Source organism: Phascolarctos cinereus, unplaced genomic scaffold (assembly GCF_003287225.1).
Source record: "Phascolarctos cinereus isolate Bilbo 61053 unplaced genomic scaffold, phaCin_HiC Scaffold_4;HRSCAF=312, whole genome shotgun sequence".
Classification (NCBI taxonomy): domain Eukaryota; kingdom Metazoa; phylum Chordata; class Mammalia; order Diprotodontia; family Phascolarctidae; genus Phascolarctos; species Phascolarctos cinereus.
Genome location: NW_027555847.1, coordinates 548,552,633 through 548,574,164, shown reverse-complemented (window position 1 = coordinate 548,574,164; position 21,532 = coordinate 548,552,633). Strand labels below are relative to the sequence as shown.

The following is a 21,532-nucleotide window of genomic DNA, read 5'->3' as shown; positions in this document are numbered from 1 at the left end:
TTTGTAAACTGATCTTAAAAGTATTTTGATAATAATAATTTATTTGGTTTCCTTTATAACCTCATTTTATTTTATGCATTTAAAAATATTCTGAGAAGGGATCCATGGTTTCACTAGACTGCTTCCCAAAACAACCTGGTACAGAGAAGATATAATAACACAGACAAGAGGAGGAAAATATGATAAGGTCAAAATGTTTTCAGATGCTTCTTGTCTCCACCTGGATTGTGAACCCAACATATATATCAGGGTAGCAAAATCTTCAGAAATGTAACTAAAATGTTAGACTATGAAGAACTTAATGGGCAACCAAGGACAAAAGAAGGCAAGAGAGGCCTTTACTGGACTCCCAATGCAGTCTCCCTAATGCATGGGGTGGCCACATCATTCCCCTGCTCAAAAATCTTTAGTGGTTTTCTATCATCTTGGGAGAAGAGGGAACTAGCCGGTACAGTGGATAGAGTGTCAGATCTGCAGTCAGGAAAACTAATCTTCCCAAGTTCAAATCTTAACATTTAAAAATCTTCAACACTTACTAGCTGTGTGACCCTGGACAAGTTACTTAACCCTGTTTGCCTTGGTTTCCTTGACTGTAAAATGAACTGGAGATGGAAATGGCAAACCACTCCAGAAAGTCCCAAATGGGGTCAACCAGCAATGACTGAAACATGACTGAATAGTATTATCTATGGGACACAATATAGGGCTCTATAGCTTGGCATTTAAGACTTCATATATATGGCTCCAATCTGTCTTTCTTGTCTTTCACATTATCACTCTAACAGTGCTTTGTACATAGTAAATGCTTAATAAATTCTTTACCATTCATTCATTCATTCACCATGTAAACTACATTTTGACCAAATTATATGACTAGCTACCTCCCATCTCATTCTAACTTCCTCCACTTCCACGAATCTTTGCAAGCTGTTTCCCATGACTGGAACACATTCTCTACTCATCTCTGCCTGTTAGAATCCCTGATTTCCTTCTGGGCTTAGACTTAAGTCTAATGTGTATTTCTTGTGTTGAGAATACAATTTGTTGTGGAAGGACAGGTTCCTATTTAGTGACATCTGAGGAGTCAGACGATCATGAATTTACTGGTTTTCTGGTGTTATAATTAGACTGGAGGCTACCCAAAAAAAGCAAGAGAGAAGCACAGTAGGCATAAATGAGATTAGGCATCTCACTAATAAAGAATTGTGCACCAGAATCCATATCGTGTAAATATGTCAGAAATGTATCATAGTAAGGAGATATACAACTGGAAAGGGCAGTGACTTAGTCATATATCAAAACTAGGAGATAATAGATGAACAGCCTACTCATACTACTGGTTACCCTATCAGGTCCAGCAATATGCAGAAAGACCCTCACAACATTCTGTAGACTCCCTGGAGCAGATTTCTGAAAGGATACAGACAGGAGGACCACGGTATGAGGCAAGGGTGGTTTCAATTAAAGTCCCAATTCCCTTTAGCGCTCAACTCAAGTGCCATTTTCTTCAAGAAGACTTTCCTGATTTGCTCAGTTATTAGTGCTCTTCTTATCACTGGGTTAGGAGAAGGGGTGAAATAGATCCTCTATTTACCTATTCATGAAAATGCTGAACCACTCTAGAGGAAGGTATGCTTCTTCTTGGGTAGGGACTGTCTGTCACATTTCTATCTCGAGTGCCTAAAGTAGCTCCTGGCACATAGTAGGCACTTAACAAATGTTTTTGATTGTCAGACTGACTGACAGAAAGACTATTTATATTAATGAGTTTGCATATCCATTGAAATACTTATGATTAGACTACTAAGTTTGATAGATTGCTAAAAATGGAAGAACAGATGAGTCTGACATTTTTGGCCCTCTCAGTCAAAGCCAATGTCATAGATTCTTTGACAGTGATATTTAGAGATTTAGGAAATTAAGATCCTCATGGGAGGGAGGAAGAAAAACACACAAAAATCTGAAGTAAAGCTACATATTTATTTCCATAAATAAATGTCATAACAAAAACACTACCATTTTACAATACATTATATGAATTATAATAGTTTTGGTTGTAGAATATGTAACATAATGCTTGTTCAAGAATCTAGTATACAGATATAATGTGGTAATAGTTCCTTTATTGCCAAGGGTTACTTTTTCAACCTAACAGACTGGGAATAAAACCCAATGGATGTTATTCATGTGTGTAAAATATACTTTAACAAACTCCTTAGTCATGGTCTCAGAGTTGTTCATCTATTGTAATTAAGTACCAAAAGGGCTATCAGCTCTGCCTCCTGGTGTTTGCTTTTAAAACTCAGAAAATAAAAAAAAAAACTTTAATTCAGTGAAAACTGCAGTAGCACAAAGCCCATTTATGGAAGATTTATAGCAAGGCTCCATAAATATTAACATGCTGGTAAAAATTCCAGATGTATCTTTTTTGCATGATTCCATAGTTAAGTATTCTCAGCATAAGTCTATTTAGGGACAGTCCTATATAATGTTCTTTATTTAATTCCTTGGAGTATAGCTAAAATTCTACCCTCTATAAATTCAGAGTTTCATGAAAAGGAAAAGAAAAAAAGATTTATTTTGGTACAAAGTTATACATGTTTTATGAACTAAATAGCATTTATAAAGTCTGTGCAAACTGTAAAAATCACAGCTTCGTGCACATCTAATGGAACTTCTTATCCTTGTTATATAATCACTTAAGATTCTTTGTCATGAGCCAAGCTTCCATAGGCTTTAAGTCACATGGCATCTATTATAGGTGATAAAATTTTCATGTGGAATATTAAAATACAAAATAATAGTAATACACAATTTCATGTACCTAAACAATAAGCCATCAAAACACATTTCTATAATTGCATAAAACAGTATCCATTTACTCAAGAGACATAATCAACTTTTGTATTATAAAAAAATGAGCATTTTCCAGAATTCTAAAATAAAACAAATGACCCAACTTAAATTTTTGTAATCTTGTCAAAACTTGAGCAACAATTTTCCAGAAAAAAAAATACTTGTCAACATGATGAATTACAATGAAATTACCCAACAACATACTCCGAACTAAACAATAGTCAATACATCACTGAAAAAAAATATTGAAAGAATTTGGGCTTGTTCCTTTCTTTTGAAAAGTCACATTAGTCATTCCTCCCCTCTTATACTTATTACATATGGAAAGTGATTTTAACAACCAATTTCAATAAATACTTAAACTTCTTAAAAAGGAAGAGAAGGCATTTCATGAACTTCTGAGACCTTTCACAACCACAAATCCAAAGTCAACTCAAATCTTTTCTGGCTAAAGTCAAGGAAGCCTCTGTGTTAACCTCCTATGATTTTTAATTTTTTTAGTAACAGGATTTTAATGATGCCTCAATTCCCCTGTAATAACATATGCCTGGTCCCAAATGCTAGACTAATTGGTTTTCACTATCTGGATGGCTTCACTGTACTACCAAGGATTTTCATATTAGGAAGTACATATGAGGAAATTCATAAATAAGATACCAAAACAAACTACTAGATATATGGAAAGAATTTTTAAAAGGCAAAAGATAAGTGAGAAGTTATATTCGTGTATGGAATGCAAGATTATTGAGCCACTCATTTTTAGTAAGTAAGCAGTGTAACATAGATGGAAGAAGACTAGATAAGGAGGAGACCAAGGTTTGAGTATTGGATCTGCAACAAATTAGCTATGTGGCCATGTGTATGTCACTTAACCTCTTGGTCCTCAGTTTCAACCCCTGGGAAATGATGGAATTGGACTTAGATCAATAGTTTTTAAACTGTGGTCCTTGAACTTGGTTTAAAAGAAAGATTTTGATAATTGTTTTCAATATTAATTGTTTCCTTTGCAAACCTATGTATTTTACTTTATGCCATTGAAAACATTATTCTAAGAGGCCCATGGATTTTATCACATGGCCAAAGGGATTCATCACCAAAAAAAAAAATGCTAAAAACCCATGGCTAATGATCTCTAAGGTCCCTTCCAACTTTAACTTTCTTTGTTTCAGTGAAGTTCCTGGACCAAATATGTGCTTTGTATACTATTTTGATGCACTTGGTTATTTGTTATCAATGGGGCTATTGCTCAGATTTGATTGCAACTTTAACTATCATGTTCAGTTCTGAGTGGCATATTTTAAAGAGGGAAATTAAAAACTGGAAAATGAATCACGTTTAGAGGACAGCAACCACTATGATGAGGGGTCTCCATCAAATATTACAAGTACTGATATCAAGAATTCTCCATAGCTTCAGAGAATAAAATTAAACTCAAAAGCTGAAAGTCTGGGGAAGCCAAATTTTAGCCCAACATGAGAAAAAACTTTCTAACAATTGGCCCCATCTAAAAATAAACTGTACTGCCTTGTGAGGTGGCAAATTTCCCATCAATGGAGGCATTCAAACAAAAATAAAATGATGAACTCTCATTTATTACAGAGGATTCCAGTATCATATGCTAAGTTGAACTAAATGACCTCTAAGACCCATTCCAATTCTAGGATTCCATTTTTCTTTATAATGAAACTTATGCAAAATTCATGAAAAATACATAATGCAAACAATATACTCTATAAACAAGACCTGTGAAAGACAAGCAAGATAATAGTACCATGAATACAAGATACTATCACAGTTAAAAGCATATAAATAAGCTGTAAGGTTAATGAGAAAGTACTGTACTCTGCAGTCACCTCAGAAATGTAGGTTAACTCAAGATCTATTATTTCTAGCAAACGTTCCTCCTATGACATCTCTTTTAAAACTACCTCTTCAAGATCCTTCCTAAAATAAAATCTTTCTAAAATAATTTTTGATAGCTTCCATGCTTTGAAAAATATATTAAGTCTTTGTTAACATGTCTGGAAGCCATTAAAGTACCATGACCCACATCAATGCCCAGGACACCCACCCTACCCCAACATTCTTTTCAATATTTTCTCTCACATCTAACTAATACAGTCCTTCCCTTTTAATGTATTTATGCCTAGTACCCTTTTTTTAAAAGAGTGTGTGCATACATGTATATAGAGAGATGAAGTTTCCATACCTCTCTACAAACCTTTATGTACAACACATATAGGTATTTGCAGCTCCATTCATGTTGGCAACAATTTAGTTGTGATGCTTCTGGTTGAACAGTTAATCTACTGTAGCCATACTTTGCCTAATTACTACGCAAAGAAATAATGGTGAATGAATAATATATGAATAATTTCAAAGGACCATCAGTTATGCTAATGTAGCCTCTCATTTGAGTGCATTGCAGAAAACTAAAATATTTTCAGCCAAAACATCTCAGTTTTTTAAGCCATCAACTTTAAATATAATATATATACACATATATTTATATGTATATGTATATATAATTGACAGTCTCTGTATATATGTATATATGTATATATGTGTATATGTATGTGTGTATATATACAATACACACACACACACATATATATATATATATACATACACACACATACAAACTCTAAATAAAGGAAGATCATTGGTCTTAGAGTCAAGAGCCCTGGGTTTCAGTTTTATGACCTGAAGTCCCTTAACTTCTCTGTGCCTCGATTTCCTCATCTGTAAAATGGGAATAATACTTGTACTACCTACTTCATTATGGTGTTATGAGAAAAGGGCTTTACAAAATTAAAGCACTGAAAAAATAAGCTGTTAATATTGCAGGCTGTTTCAGATGCACATACAAAAGTTCAGGACATTGGCTTACTTGCTATGTGCCAAGCCATTTGATAATTTATGAATAATTTTAGAATAATTAGAATTAATGAGGTTTCAGATATATCTAGTTTTCACTGGATGTGACAGGGATGACATTGTATATACATGGTACTATTTAATGCCAACAGTGATTTTCAGGAACTAGAAAATGGCAAGAACGAATACTCACAGTGCAAATCAGAGTAAAGAAAAGTCTCATTAAAAATATGCCATTTTATGGACACAGTTATTATATTTTAAAGTCCATAAACAGGCAAAAAATGGAAAAAATCAAGAGAAATAGTTTAACTATTTGAGTGAATAAAAATGTAGCTAAATTTGGCTTTACTTGATTGTATGTTCAAAGTCCACAATGCAATAAAGTTATTTATGATCTTGAATCAACTTTAGCTTGACACAAGATTCGTGTAATACTAAAAATTACAAGCTACAAAATGAAGGAAAAAGGCAGTTAGTTATGCAGATGAAGCCACATAAATGGCCATATACGTGGATGGTGACAGTTATCCTGACTCTTCATAGATTTGACTTGTAAGTATCAAGAAATCATCTGTTGTCAGTTATTAGTAGCAAACTCCTTTTTAAAACAATATAAAATAACCTAATCTGGAGATAAATTTAGGGGTCTAGATTTTGTCCCACACAAATACAAATGGTACCCAAAACTGTCAGTAAGATTTATCCAAATAGTAGATGTAAGGGAATAAACTGCTCCCACAGGGTGAAAAGTTTATCTTTTGGAAGAGAATTAACTTTTGACAACCTATTTTAAATCATCACCAAGTGATGCACATTTATTTTCATTCATTGGGAATGATTTTCGCCATGGTAAGATAAGGTATTTTATGAATAGGATATAGCATATGCATATATATGTATGTACTTTAAAGTGTTTTTAAAATATAGTTGTTCCTCATCCCCTTAAGGTAGGTCATGATTATGTCTTATTAGCAGATGATAAAATATGTACCTATTAGGTAAGAATTTGTTGCTTTTTTTTTCAACATTACACTACAGTAATTGTGGGTTCTAAAGATCCCTGAAGGGTACTACATGCTTAGAATACCTAATGTAATTATTTTCCATGAAAAACACCAATTTTTATTTCATTGAAATGACCCTCAAATGATCCCCCAATTGCCTAAACTAGATAATACAATGGAAAAGCAGTGAGGAGGAATTACTGCAGGGGATGAAAGGTTTTGACAAAGAATCAACTTACTAGAAAGCCAAAATTTTTACATTTGATTTCTTCATTTAATTAACTGAAAAAAAAAACCCTCAAACATCAGTATTGTTATAGGACTTCTGCCCATTATACCATCTTGTTTATTTTTCTAAGAATACAGGCTGATTGTCCAGTTTTATTTAATTCTTTAAAGACCAAATAGAAATTATATGCTTATATTTTCTCAGAAAAATATTTAAGAATTAATGTATTTCTTCCCAGAATAGCATGCCCTTATATCCTCATATCTTTCTAATACTGATAAATTTATTAGAGTTTTTTTGTATTTATCATTTATAGAAAATATGAAAAATAGCTACTTGGGAAAATATATCTTTGATAAGTTTTTGTGATATGTGCCAACTAATTAAATTTCAACTAATTATTTAACCTGGACATAATAAGCCTTATCTTTGTCTCTTCCTCAATATTCATCAAATCAGTTACTAGTTTTGTGTATTCTTCGATTCTTCCCCCCAAAACATTGCTCTCACTTGTCTCCTACTCTATTTCCATTAACATCCTCATAAAATAGATTTCCCCCATTACCATCCTAAAGTACTATTGCAAAGGGCTCCTAGCAGGTCTTCCTGACTTCATCCTTTCTCCATCCAGCAATTCATCCTTTTTATTAATAGAATAATCCTTTCAACACATACAGCTGATCTTCCTCAGAGGCTTCCTATTGTCTACTGATAAAGGTCAAATTCCTTTCCCTGGCATTCAAGATCTTCCACAATCTGGCATCCCCTGACTTTCCAACCATCTCTTCAACCTCAGAGTTCACACAGCACTTTCTTTTGAAACTATTTAAATATATGGATCTATGTAATATTAGGTATTATGGTGATCTGTATTTCTTATCCTAAGCTTCATAAAGGCAGGGATAGTATCTTACCTGGTTTTTATACCTCCTTTCTTTCATGCCTAGTACAATGCTTTACACATACAATAGGTATTTAACAAGTATTCCTTGGTGGGATGAATGAATGAATGATTTATTGATTAACCAATTAAAGGCACTTACAACCATAAGATGCAACAGTTATAACAACAGTTGTATCCAAGAAGTAAAATTTCATCCATTGCCTATGTCTAATTAATGAAAATACTCATATAAGAAAAATGCATTATTTCTATTAGCACAGTAGCATTACTCCTCATTCAAAAAACAATGGCAATATATTTTTTCTAAATATCTATCAAAGTAAATGCAATTTTGAGACCAACTGGACTATATAATTTCTGATTATTTCACATTCAGTTACTAACCAAACAAAAGTTAAGGTGAGAGGTTAATCAGAAATAGGTTTCATTAATGTTCTAGCATTTCCACCCAAAATTTTTCTCTTAACAGTTTGATATTTTGAAGATTTAAAGTAGCAAATATTACTCATAACTAGAATAGGAAAGTTGTTTTTCCTTTTTTTTTCACTTGAAACTTTAATTGACCCATTTGTGGAAATAAACTGAGACACAAAGCAATTAGGGTCAATACCTAATAGAAATAATAGTATAATAGAAAGTCAGTGGATTTGTTTTCTAGTCCTGTCACTAACTAGTCATACAGTCTTCAGGCAAGCCACTTTTCTACTCTTTGCCATAATTTCCTCACCTGAAATGTGGAGTTGGACCAACTAATCTCTAAGGTCCCATCTAGCTGTCAAATTTTATTTTTTTCCAGTGGGAACTATATAGCAAACCTAATAAAACTGGGCAGTGGGGAAAATATTTTTATATACCTTCTTTGTCTTTTCCCTTGGTTTTCTGAGAATCTGTATTTTGTGGGAAACTTTGTTTCTAACATGCAGATAATTGAGAACCTGAAACAAGAGGTAGTCGAAGTACTGATAAGGGCTAGCAGAATAAACATTCTAAAAGATGAATAAAATTTCTATAGATCCAATGATGTTGAAAATCATGTAGATGGCTGAATTAGATAATTTTATTTCCTTAATTCCAAATCCTCCTAGCTTTTATACTAGGGACCAATTAGCCTACAAGGCTTTAATACCTGAAAGGGCCATAAGGATGAGGCCTAGTGATATAATGTGATATGATATGGTATGGTATGACACTTATAATACTCTGATAAGTCTGCTATTTGCAAAATAAACATCTCGGCTTGGTATATCAGAAAGGTAACAGATATTTTGGCTGGAGAGAGAGAAAGGAAATGTAAGCATCTAGCAAGAATACTTGATTTTTAATGACATCTTGAAATTACATATCTAAAAATGAATTGCAACTCATACTTTCTAAAGTTTATTATCCTAAGGAATATTACATACATTTTCCATTAAAATTCACAAAATATTCTGTGCCTTTTTAAATAAGACTTTCAAAAATATTCTGCCATCTAACAATCTTACTACTAAAATTCTAGATGGGGCACATTAAAATTCATCCTACAAAGAAGAAAGTAAGAGTTAATTTTCTTCCAAGACAAGCTCCACCCAAATTTTTTACATTTAACTCTTTCAGATGGCTTTAAAAAAAATACCAGCTGGGGAAATAGATAATATAATGTGATTATTCTTTCCATTCTTCATTGTAATTTTGAAATTCTACAGGTAGTATTCAACCATATTGCCACACTATGTGTAACAACCACAAATAATAGTGTTTAGAATTCAAGTATCATATAAAACCCTTAATTTTTCTTATAATCCACATTTTAAGCATCTATGCCACAGCAGCATACTCCTTGTTTTGTTCATTGTTATCATTTTCCTGTGGACTAGTGATTTTTACTTCAGGCCTTGGTGGTCTTTGAGGATCTGATTCATCCTAGTGAAAAACAAAATTATTTAACCCTTTAGGTTGTACAGATAATAAACAGGGATACATATGCAGGGAGCTTAAAGCATTCACCATTCCACTTAAATTTTTATACAAACTTTTAATTTGGAAAAATTCCCATGAGTCATATTTTCATTGCCTTTTTTATTCTTTCATTTTCAAATGCGACATGCCAGGTTTTGAAAGCAATGTGTTCTCTTCCTCAACTTTCCTTTTCCTGACCACAACCTACCCCGCTCCTCTTTTTTATTTATCAGCCTCAGTTTTCCTGATTTTTTCTTCTGCCCTTTAAAATTCTCTCTTTCAATGAGATTTCTGAACTTCGCACATTTCTAGGAAAAGGGGAGGGGAAAGTATGCTGCAGTCCCATTCTCAAGACACCTCAGCCCTGCCCCAACACCACCCAACACCCGATTCCCTTCCATTTTTGTCCATTAAGAATATAAGTATTCCTTGAAATCTGCTGCCCTACCCAATAAGAACAAAATAGAAAATCAGCATGTATTGACATAATAACCCAATAGCACTTAATGTTTCTACCTCTTGGCACATCTATCAGTTTTTTATTATGTATAGAGGCATGTGTGTGTTCGTGTTTGTTCATGAGTGTGTAAATTATATCTAGATCTATGATCTAGAGAGATTAGAGATAGAGCTATAAATATAGATATTTATTGGGGGTCAAGTGACTTCATCTCAGTGTAGGGGACTTTTTGTATGGAAACTTCCTCCAGGGACGTAGGCCAGCAACTGCTCTGTAATTTATAGTCTTAGAAAGTTCCTGGGGGCTAGGTGATTCATCCACTATCCCACAGCTAGTATGAGCCAAAGACAGGTCTTGAACTTGTCTTTCAGACTCCAAGGCTGGTCCTCTACTCACTGTACTAGACTGCCCTGCAGACATATATGTGTATATATAAACACACTTTTATATTTACATATGTATGTCTCATATTGTATATTGCAGACCCCACTGTATTACTAATCATCTTTAGGTATCTATAGGTCCTTTCTCTTCAACTAGACAGTGAGGTCTTAGAGGGCAGGAACTGTGTCTTACACTTCTTTGAATCACCTCAAGTTGCTTAATATTTTATATGTGTGTGTGTAGTGACTTGCATATAATGATAACTCAATAAACTGTACACTCACTATATTTTCCCTGCTTTTTCATTTAAATGTGCTTGACAGTCTATGTGTGTATATATAGATATAGATGGTATGTATATACATATAGATGTGTGTGTGTATATACATATATATATACATATATATAATATGTATGTATATATAGAAAAATATAAATTCAGTTCAACTTTCAAATACCCTTGGAGCCCTATCTATTCTGTAAAAGTTTAAATGATACTTATTACGAATTCTTTGGCAAAGTCAAGTCTCTTTCTAGCTAAATAAACAATTACTCTAACTTATCACCTATAGAAATTTGGCTTATTAAGTGTTAATTGCTTCTGGCTGAATATAAATCAAATTCACTACCAAGATTCCAAATTCACCAAGAAAGCAGCCAAACAAGTTTGTAAGCCCCTTTAGGGCAGGGACCCTGTCTTCTTTTGTAGCTCCTACAACATACCCACATATATATAAATAAAAGTGCAAAACTAATACCTCCTTTGGACCGTCACCATCACCATCACCTTTTGCTAATGTTATCTCTTTGTCTTTCTCTTGATGCTGCTGATCGTTGTTAACTTCATCCAGTTCTTCACCATTTTCTTCATTTGTGCCACCATTTACCCTAGGTGGATCAACATTCCCGTGTTCAGGACTTTCTTCAACTTCTTTTTCTTCAACATCACCATTTACTTTTGATAAATCTTCTTTCTCATCTTCCTTCTCTTCTTCTATATCCTCATTTTCTTTCTCTCCACCTTCTTCCTCATCTATTATTTCTGCTGGCCTCTAAGGAATCAAAAGAAATGTGGTCATTTCCTTAACCAAAGTTTTTAATGGAAACATACTCATGTGTAAATATACAGGGTGTCCCAAAAAGTCTTAGTGCAGTTTTAAGCAATGCTTATTACATTTTTCCATGTAATATATAATAGGTATATTGTATAATGTTACATATCAGGAGAATTGTGATTTATGTATATGTGCATATATATAGATATAGTTACATATACGTCCTACTTCTTGCATAATATACTTGTGTGAATTATGCATAGAGATAATGTGTATGTGTGTGCTCATGTGCATGTACTTGCAGTTTACACATACAAATGTTTATATATATGTACACAGAGGAATATATGTGTAAATATAATAACATATACACACAAAGATATGTCACATTTCTCCTCCTGATACTCAATCAGGCAGGGAATAGCTTCAGCATTTAATAAGGAAAATTCCAATATGTGTCCAAACACAAAAACCTATTTTCATGTAAATCAAAACCCAAAAGTCACCCTCTGCCGTGTGAATTTTAATTCAATCCCACAAACATTAAGCACCTACTATGTTCAAGGCACAATGCTAGGTGCTGGTGATATCCAAAAAAAATAAGAAAGAAAAGAAGAAAATCAGTTCCTGCCCTTAAGAAGCTTGTGTTTAAATTGCTCCTTTGGGGATTACAAGTGCACACATCATAAGGAATTTTATCTAATAGTGCCTTATCACCACTGGAAAAGGAAATGGCAAACCACTCCAGTATCTTCGCCAAGAAAACCTCATGGACAGTATGGTCCACAAGGCCGTGAAGATTTAGGCATGACTAAACAACCAAACAACCACAACCTTATCTGTTTAATATGTCTCTACTACACTTAAAGGTCCTTGAAATCTTAGATCCTATCTTATCTTAGAGCAGGAAGCTGGGAAGCACAGTGGATAGAGCTCCAGGCCTGGAGTCAGGGAGACCTGAGTTTAAATCCACAAGGCATTTGACCTCTCTTTGACTCAGTTTCTTTAACTGTAAAATAGGAATAATAACAGCAACTACCTCCCAGAGTGGTTATGAGGATGAAATTAAAAAATAATTGTAAAGCACTTAGCACCATGTCTGGCATATAGTAAGCCCTATATACATGTAAGATAAATTTTGTATCTTCTTCAGTGCCTTTTAGCACAGTGATCTGCTATTAATAAATGATTGTGAAATGGAATTCAATTATGTTTTGTATATTCACTCTTTTTTTCAGGAAGAGAGAAGAGGGGTCTACAAGAACTATCATTTCTCCTTGTTTTCACCAAGAAAAATATTGTTTTTCTCCCATAAGGTTTCAACTTTCCTTAAGACCAAAAGAGTGAAATAAAAATAAAATCCAAAAACAGAATCCATGAGAATCATTCTACATTTTAGTTCAGTGGCCAATAAATAGCAGTTCTGATAATCTGAATACACACTTGGGGGTCATGTAGTCCAAATAAACATATCTGTGGCTATATAATGACTTTTTATCAGTGCCACAAGGCATTAACCACCCAAATAATAGGAAGAGGCAGTGTGGTATAGTGGAAAACCCACTGGGTCTGGAGTCAGAGGACCTAGGCTCAAATTTTGCCTCTGTTACTGACTGCTGTAACCTTGAGCAAGTCACTTGATCCTTCTAGGCCTCATCTGTCTCATTTGTAAAATGTGGAGGTTGGACTGAATGATGACTAATCTCCTTTCTGGATCCAGATGCCTGATCCTCTTGAATCAGAAGTCTTGGAGAAAAGTAGAACTCATGCATGAAGTACTCTGCCTATACCCCACCACCACTAAGGTAATTCATTTGGGCCTCAGTGTTCCTTAGTCACTGACTCCATTCAGCAACTACCTCCACCATCTACCCCTCCATCAAGGGCTTACCAATGTCATACTTCAATTCTCTTCTTTTTCCTTCGGCTTCTTTCTGTCTCCTCAGGTATGTCTTCCCCCAACTAATCAGCTAAACTTGTTCTAATGTACAAAGGACTAGTCAGAGATCTCCCTCCAGTTCCCCAGTGCACAAATGCATTCTGTCAGGGACCTCATGGAGACAATAAATAATTATCAGTTGTTTTGTCTATTGTATTGTATTTATGTGTATTAGTGAAGTAATACTTATGTTTAAACAGAACAGATAAGACTAGCATACTGTACTGTAGTTTTTCAAAAAGTAATACTATAAGAATATGCTCCCTCTAAAAAATAATTCTTCTTTCTCTTAAAAACTTGCTTATGCCTAAACTAACTCTTACAGTGAACTTCAAAAACACTTCAGCTGGGGACAGATAGGTAGCACAGTGGATAGAGCTCTGGCTTTGGAATCAAGAGGATCTGAATTCAAAAACGGCCACAGACACATAACACTTACTAGATTACTAGTGATCCTGGGTAAGTCACTTAACCCCATTGTCCCCCAAAAAAAAACCTGAAGGGGGAGGAAAAAAACACTTCAACTGAAGTTTCACTAAATATCTGGCAAACAACTGGAATAGTAAATGTTAGAAATGTGGATACACTAATGCATTGCTGGTAGAGCTGTGAATTGGTACAACCGTTCTGAAAAGCAATTTCAAAAAAAAGCGCCCATACCCTTTTACCCAGAGATTCCATTGCTTGTCCCAATGAGGCCAATAACAAAAAGAAAAAGGACTCATGAACACCAAAATATTTAAGCAACACTTTTTGTGATAGCAAAGGGCTGAAAACGAAGTAGATATCTATTGACTGAGGAATAGCTAAAAAACCATGGTATGTGAACATAAAGGAATATTATATGTTCTAAGAAAATATGAATGTCATTGCATGTGGTTGGGAATGTTGCTTCTGCATATCACTCATCAAGGTGCGGATAAGTCCCCAAAAACCCTTGATGAGTTGCTGCTGGGGTATTGACAGCTGTAGGCTGTTGACAAGGAAATGTGAGGAATGGAAGGTGTAATTAGGGGCAGAGACTCACGTGGGGAAATTAGGAGCTCCAGATGGGCTGTAAACCCTGCATTACCCAGTCAACGTGGAGGACACTGCTATTCGGGCCTAGGAATAAAAAGCTTTGCTCTCCCTTCTGTAAGGTGTGCCCAAACATGGGACACACAGCCTTGCTAGGCCATTAATAAGCTCTTTTTTTTTCTGGTTCACCAATAGCTTCTTAGAAATTTTAACATCAATACAGAGAAGCCTGGAAAGGCTTATTTGAACTGATACAAAGTAAAGTAAGCAGAGCCAGAAAACTGTACAACACAGTGACTACAGCAATGTAAATGGAAGAAACCACAGAACAATAGAACCTGAATGCTTCAGGCTTATAATGATCCCTAAAAGAATATAATTGGCTCCAAGGAAGAGATATGAGAACTTCTCCCTACACACACTTCTTTGAAGAAGAAGGATACCAGTGGTGTGGTATACTGCACACAATGTCAGATTGTTTTTATAAGCTTAGTTTTTGCTGAACTTTTTTCTTGCTTTCTTCTTTCAGACCTTACTATAAGATATCAGCCTTCCCTCATGCAAATCCAATTCAATTGCAAGTCACGTCATGGCCCTTCAAGGATGAAGGACTAACTACACAATTATAAGCTATCCCTCTCTGGAAGGGATGAAAGAGGAATACAGTGAGAAATATTAGTGATGTAAAAAATAAAATCAATAAATTTATATAAAACTCTTACATTAAAAAAGTTTCTCATTTTCTAACAAAGAAAATTTCTCATCTACAAGTATATACAAAGTATATAAAGGTTTCACATGGTTATGATGACTATAAATAAACATTTGGGGTATAGGGAGCTCCCAAAGAGGAAATTCTTCTACCAGTACAGATCAGTACCTGCTCTGAAACTTAAGAATCTTGAACGCTAGTTGATGCCTAGGGGCACTGAACACTTAAGTCTGGGCCATGGTTACCCAACCATTATATAAATGTCAGTGATGGCACTCGATTCCAGTAGTTCCTAACTGAGACCAGCTCTCTAATGACTGATCTAATGCTTCTCATTACCATATAGAAAATACAAGTATCTATTTGCCTCTCTCTCTGCAGCCATAACCCCTCTGCCTATTAAATATTTCAAACTGAAAGTCCTGTAAACATCTACAACTGAACCTGTCTAAAACTGAACTCATCTTTTCCCCAAAACCTTTCCCATACCCTTCAAATTTCCCTATTCCTACTGAGAGTTCTACAACCCACCCAATCCCCTCCCTCCAATAAGCTCACGAATTGGTATTATCTTCAACTCCCCCTCCCTCTCCAATCTGTTGCCAAGGCAATATCTTTGCAACATGCTCACTTATCTCCTTTGACTCTGCCACCACCCTGCTGAAGGCCCTCACATCTTCACGGATGGTCTGTCTGTCACAAGTCTCTCCTACTTCAGTTCATTCTCCATTCAGCTGCCAAGATGATTTTCCCAAAGTACAGGTCTAAACATGTCACCCTCCTCACTGAACTCCAGCAGACTGCTATCACCTACAGGATCAAACAAAATCCTATTTGCTATTCAAAGTCCATCATAGGCTAGCTCCTCTCCCCATCTTTCCAGTCTTCTTATACTTTATACTACCCACCCCCCACAACATGTCTGTCAATCCAGTGACACTGGCCTCCTTAATGGTCCTCAAACAAGACATGACATCTCTCAGCTCCATTTTCACTGGCTCTCCCCCACACCAGTAGTGCCCTACCTCATGGCTTCCCTCAAGTCTAAGATGCTATCTTCTATAGGAAGCCTTTCTTAATTTCTCTTAATTCTTGTGCCTTTACTCTGTTGATTATTTCCTATTTATCATATGTATGTATATTTATGTGCATATAGATAGATATGTATTGCCTCTTTGTACCAAGTCATTTGCATGCTATCTCCCCCATTAGATTGTGAGCAGGGACTGTCTTGTTTTTTTTGTTTTGTTTTGTTTTGGTTTGGTTTTTTGGTAACCCCAGTGCAGCTAGGTAGCACAGTGTATAGAACTCTGAGCCTGGAGTCAGGAAGACCTGAGTTCAAATCCAGTTTGACACTTTCTAGCTGTGTAACCTGCGCAAGTCACTTAACCCTGTTTGCCTCAGTTCCTTATCTATAAAATGAGAAGGAAATGACAAACCACTCTAGCATCTTTACCAAGAAAAACCCTGAATGGGGTCACAAATTGTGGGGCACAACTCAACAACAGCTCAGCACAGTGCCTGGCATGTAGTAGACACTTAATAATTCTCATTGATTGACTGGGAACTATCATCATTTCTTATCACCTTATTTTGATTTTAAAAAATTGTTCAAAAAATAAAAGAAAAATCTCACTCAAGTTTCACACAAAATTTCAAATGATAGTGAAATAATATCTCGGTTACTACTTTTGTTGCCTTGAAAAAGTCACTAAATCTCTATGGGCCTCAGTTTCTTCAATTATAAAATTAGGGGGTTATAGCAGATGACGTAGAAGGTTCCTACCAGATCTCAATTATATATTAGATATAATGAGAGAGAGAGAGAGAGAGACAGAGAGAGACAGAATTATCTGCTTTACTAATCTCCATTTTCAGATAATAAATGAAATGCCATCAAATTTGTTCACATGATGCTTAACAGATGAAAACTGAAAATGTGAATGAATTCATAGATGAAAAAGCACATGTTAAGTGCTTACTGTGTATGTGCCAAGTGCTATGCTAAGCACTAAGGCTACAAACAGAAAAAGCAAGATGGTCCCTGCCCTCAAAGAACTAACATCTAACTGGGGGAGAGACAATGTATAAATGAAAGTCCAACTTCAAAGCAGATGGAAAGGCTCTGGAAATCCTAAGAATTCAAGGCCCAGAGTTTCTTGGGTTACTTAAGAGATCAGATGACAGTACCAGCAGACAGCAGAGCCCAGAGGTGGGGCAGATGGTAAGGCCTAGTGGTCCTTCATCTCACTGAAAGGAATAAGATTGTGTGCTCCCATCTCATCAAGCAGTCAGGCAGAGGAAAGCCAGGAGAGAGACAGCACCCCCAGTAATGGTGAGTCATCCATCTACCCACAGCCACAGGTACATTCTGAGGCAGGCCAAAGTCAGAGAAGTAGGAGAAAGGAGAAGGCCCAGGGAGACAGGTATATCTTCAAACCACCCAACTGTCCCAGACTATGACCACCACTATTTCCATAAGCCAGGTTGTTTGGTATAATGTAAATAAAATAACTGCACAATTAGACCACATCTGTTTTCATCTAGCTGTTATTAGGTAAACACAACTATAGTAGCGATAATAATAATACAGTACAGTCATCATCCTCAGGATATGGTAAAATCTGGGTGATCTCTTTAGGCCCTATTTGGGGAGGGGGGTAGGATGCAATTCTTTACATATTCCATAGTGACTTGAGAAGAAGGCAAGAAGCTAAATACCAGTCAGAAGGGAAGAAGGAGGTAGCTAAAGTAGGACACAGGAATAAAATGGAATACTACTATGCTTATGGCTAGATGGTGCAGTGGGAGTGCTGGCCTGGAGTCAGGAAGTCCTGGGTTCAAATCTAGCCTCAGACACTCACTAGTTGTGTGGCCTTGGGCATGTTACTTAACTTCCATTTGACTCAGTTTCTTCAACTGTAAAATAGGGATAATACCAGCACCTACCTTCCAAGGTTTGTAGTAAGAATCAAATGAAATAATATTTGTAAAGCATTTAGCACAGTGCTTGGTACATAGCAGGCACTATACAAATGTCTATTCCTTTCCCTTCCCCTATAAGAAATGTTGCAAGGGGCAATGTTGGAGAAACTTGGGCGGACCTGCATAAACTGACACAGAAGGGAGCAGAACCAGAAAAACAATTTATACTATTAGCAATAACAGTGCAAAACCCGACACCTCTAAAAGACTTCACAGCACAGCGATAAGCATAAGGACCAAGGAGACATGATTCCAAAGGGCCAAGGATAAAGAATGCTACCAGATGAATATGCACAATGAGACTCACCTTCTTGGACATGGCCAACATGGGAACTGGTTTTGCTTGACTATGGATATTTGTTACAAGGATTTTATTTTTCTTTTTTTTCAGGGTGTCGAGGTAGGAATGGGAGAGAAAGAAAATTATTACTTGTCAACTGAGATAGATAATTTTTTTAAAGAAACTTGTGGCGAAGAACTCTAAAACTTGTTACAGTGCTGAGCAGAAAATGTTTTATGTGTATTATTTTAAAGGCTCAACTACTTAAAAATATATATACACTTAAGGCTCTTGTGCATGCAGCCTATCACCCCACCTAAAGTTCTTTCCTCCAAACTCCAAGTAAAATCAGGTCAAGACTCTCTCTCCCTCTTCCACAAGTGCTCATCAGACTTTAGGTTGCCCTTTTATGAACCCTCGAGTTCCTTCAAGGCAGCCTGTAAGGTTCATTTTAACCTTATTTCACTTGTACAAAACTGATGGTAGAGGGTGTAACACAGTGTAACTTGCTCAAGGCTGATAACATCCCCAAGGAATGGTACTGAATACAGAACATAGCTTTGACACAGCTCACAATTTTAGTTTTTCCAGATATGCAAAGTTTGAGATTGACCACTCTGGTCCCTCCAGTCTGCTAAATGCATTGCATCCAAATTCTTGTAAGCAGTTGCTTCCATATTTTCATTCAGCTAAGGGTAAGTTTGCGGTAAGAAGGCACTTGACCACAAACAACCAAAAGAAGCCAAGAATAACTGGGTGGCTCTGGGGATAACCAGGGGCAGCCTCATACTCTTGTAGATCTATGCTAACTACTGAGTTTTACAATATTTCTCTTCCTATGTAAAGGTTTATTTCCCCTTATGCCACCTTCCTTAGAAATCCCCTTGAGAACAAAATATTTGGCATGCCAAAAACTAGACTACAATAGGACAGGAAATATTTGAAAGCTTATTGTACTGAGTACTGACAGTACAATTGTCTAGCTAGAACCCAGAAATGCTACAGAAATCAATAAATATTTATTAAGCAACTACTATGTGCTGGGCATTGTGCTAAGTACTAGAGAAAGAAAAAGAAAATGTACTATCATATCAATAATCATAGAATTCTACAGGTTACTATCCATATCAAAATAAAAGAAAAATCTATTTTCCTTTCTCAACAGCTGAACTTGTCTTGAATTTTAAAAAAATCACAAGGGTGCATTGACACAAGAAAGAAAGGTGCCAAGAAATGCAGCATTCTAAAGTACAAAAGAAAGTACTTTACCTAATTACAAATATGTTCTCTTCTTTCATTTTACACATCTTGTCTGGGGCCAACTATCAATGGCTAACTTTGATACAAAGAAAAGAATAAACCCCCCCAGGTTCGGTCAATTCATTCCATAAATTCACACTTCTATTCCCTCAACAACTGGCTAAAAATCACTGCAACTATTAAGAAGAAGGTTTATCCTTTCACCCCATGATTTCTGTGAACTCTTCCCAGGACAGCTATTTGAATAGTCATCAGTGAAGCCACATCTCATTAGCTCTGATTCCAGCAAGGCAAGAATATGCTAAAAGTCTGATCTGATCAATTTGAATGAAGCAGTAAGATTAGGTAAAAGGCTTATAATCCTTTAAAATACCCCAGGTCTTGTGCAAAATATATTGGTATGACAATCCTAACAACCCAAGGCAAAAACATTGCTATGACATATTTGTAATGAATAAATGAAAAGCAATGTGCTTTTTGGTGTAATCTCCTTTGAAGGAGGCATTCAATTATTAAAGATGTTTCCCGTGTGCACATCAATCAAGCCATCCCCAGAAGGAATACTAGTTTTTTGTTGGGTTGGGTTTTTTTTCACACAGATATCCAGAAAATCTATACTTGGCTGACTACCTGTAAGAAAGTCAAAAGGACAGTCTTTTCACTATGGGGTGTGTGACCACAGTGGAAGAACAAACCTTCATATGGCCAAAGTGAAGGACAAAAGCCAAAAGAAGAACTATAGGTAAGAAAAAATACTGAGAAGGACCCTAATTTTCTTCACTCAAATTCCTTTGGATCACACAGACTATGATTTATTAAGGAGAATGGGACTTGTGCTATAGCCATCACCCTGAACCCAACTAGTTTACTTGTAGAAGCAAGAGCTGTATTCATATTTTGCCACTGACAAAATGATACCAGTTTCATTGTCCATTATCATCATTCCAACAACTCCAAATAGCAATCTTATCCCTTCTTTGATCTTTCTCTTTCTTTCAATATAACTATTTTAAAGCACTTTTTGGTCACTTTAGCATTTATTACCAGCCCTAGGTCCTCCAATTCCAAATCCAATCCAATTTTTTCCACTGTATGAGATAGAGTAGGACTGACAGACAACAAGCTTCCTCCTAAGGTCATATACTATGAATTTTTATATCAAGTCTCTGTCAATATGTCAAAGATCTGTGATGTCATCATTGTAGAAACTCCTTCCACTAATAAAGATCACAAAGCTGAGAGATTAAGTGACTTGTCTAAGGTCACAAAACTAGCTAGTAAGTGGCCAAGGAAAGATTCAAATGCAAGTCTTCCCAAGTCTACATCTAGAACTCTATCCACATAGTGCTCTCATGCTCTATACAGGAATAAGAAGTATATACAGATACAGATATAGACATATACACTCATATTACATATATATGTGTGTATAATATTCATTTAAATTGAATTCAACAAACATTTCTTAAATACCTGTTGTATGCAAGACACTATGCAGGGAATCTAAACATGAATGATAATGGAACTTCTTCCCTCAAACAGCTTATACTCTAACAGGGATATCATAGACAAATAAAGAAGTTGGAATGTAATAGTGACAAAGAAAAGATCAAAAAATGAAAATCAGAG

The 21,532-nt window shown here is 35.6% G+C and overlaps 1 protein-coding gene across 2 annotated transcripts in view; it reads right to left on the bottom strand.

The window, feature by feature from the left end:
- Nucleotides 1–1,961: 1,961 nt before the first annotated feature.
- The window catches only part of DCDC2 (doublecortin domain containing 2), a 200,165-nt gene continuing 180,594 nt past the window's right edge, over nt 1,962–21,532 (bottom strand). The window contains exons 10-11 of one of the 2 annotated variants that reach the window (XM_020986837.2): nt 11,414–11,707; nt 1,962–9,775 (exon numbers count right to left, since the gene is read on the bottom strand). In XM_020986837.2, the coding sequence (XP_020842496.1) occupies nt 9,671–9,775; nt 11,414–11,707 (399 nt within the window). In that variant the 3' untranslated portion in view covers nt 1,962–9,670. Of the gene's footprint in view, nt 9,776–9,898; nt 10,120–11,413; nt 11,708–21,532 lie in introns of those variants that run through there. The other variant, XM_020986835.2, reaches the window with a different exon arrangement.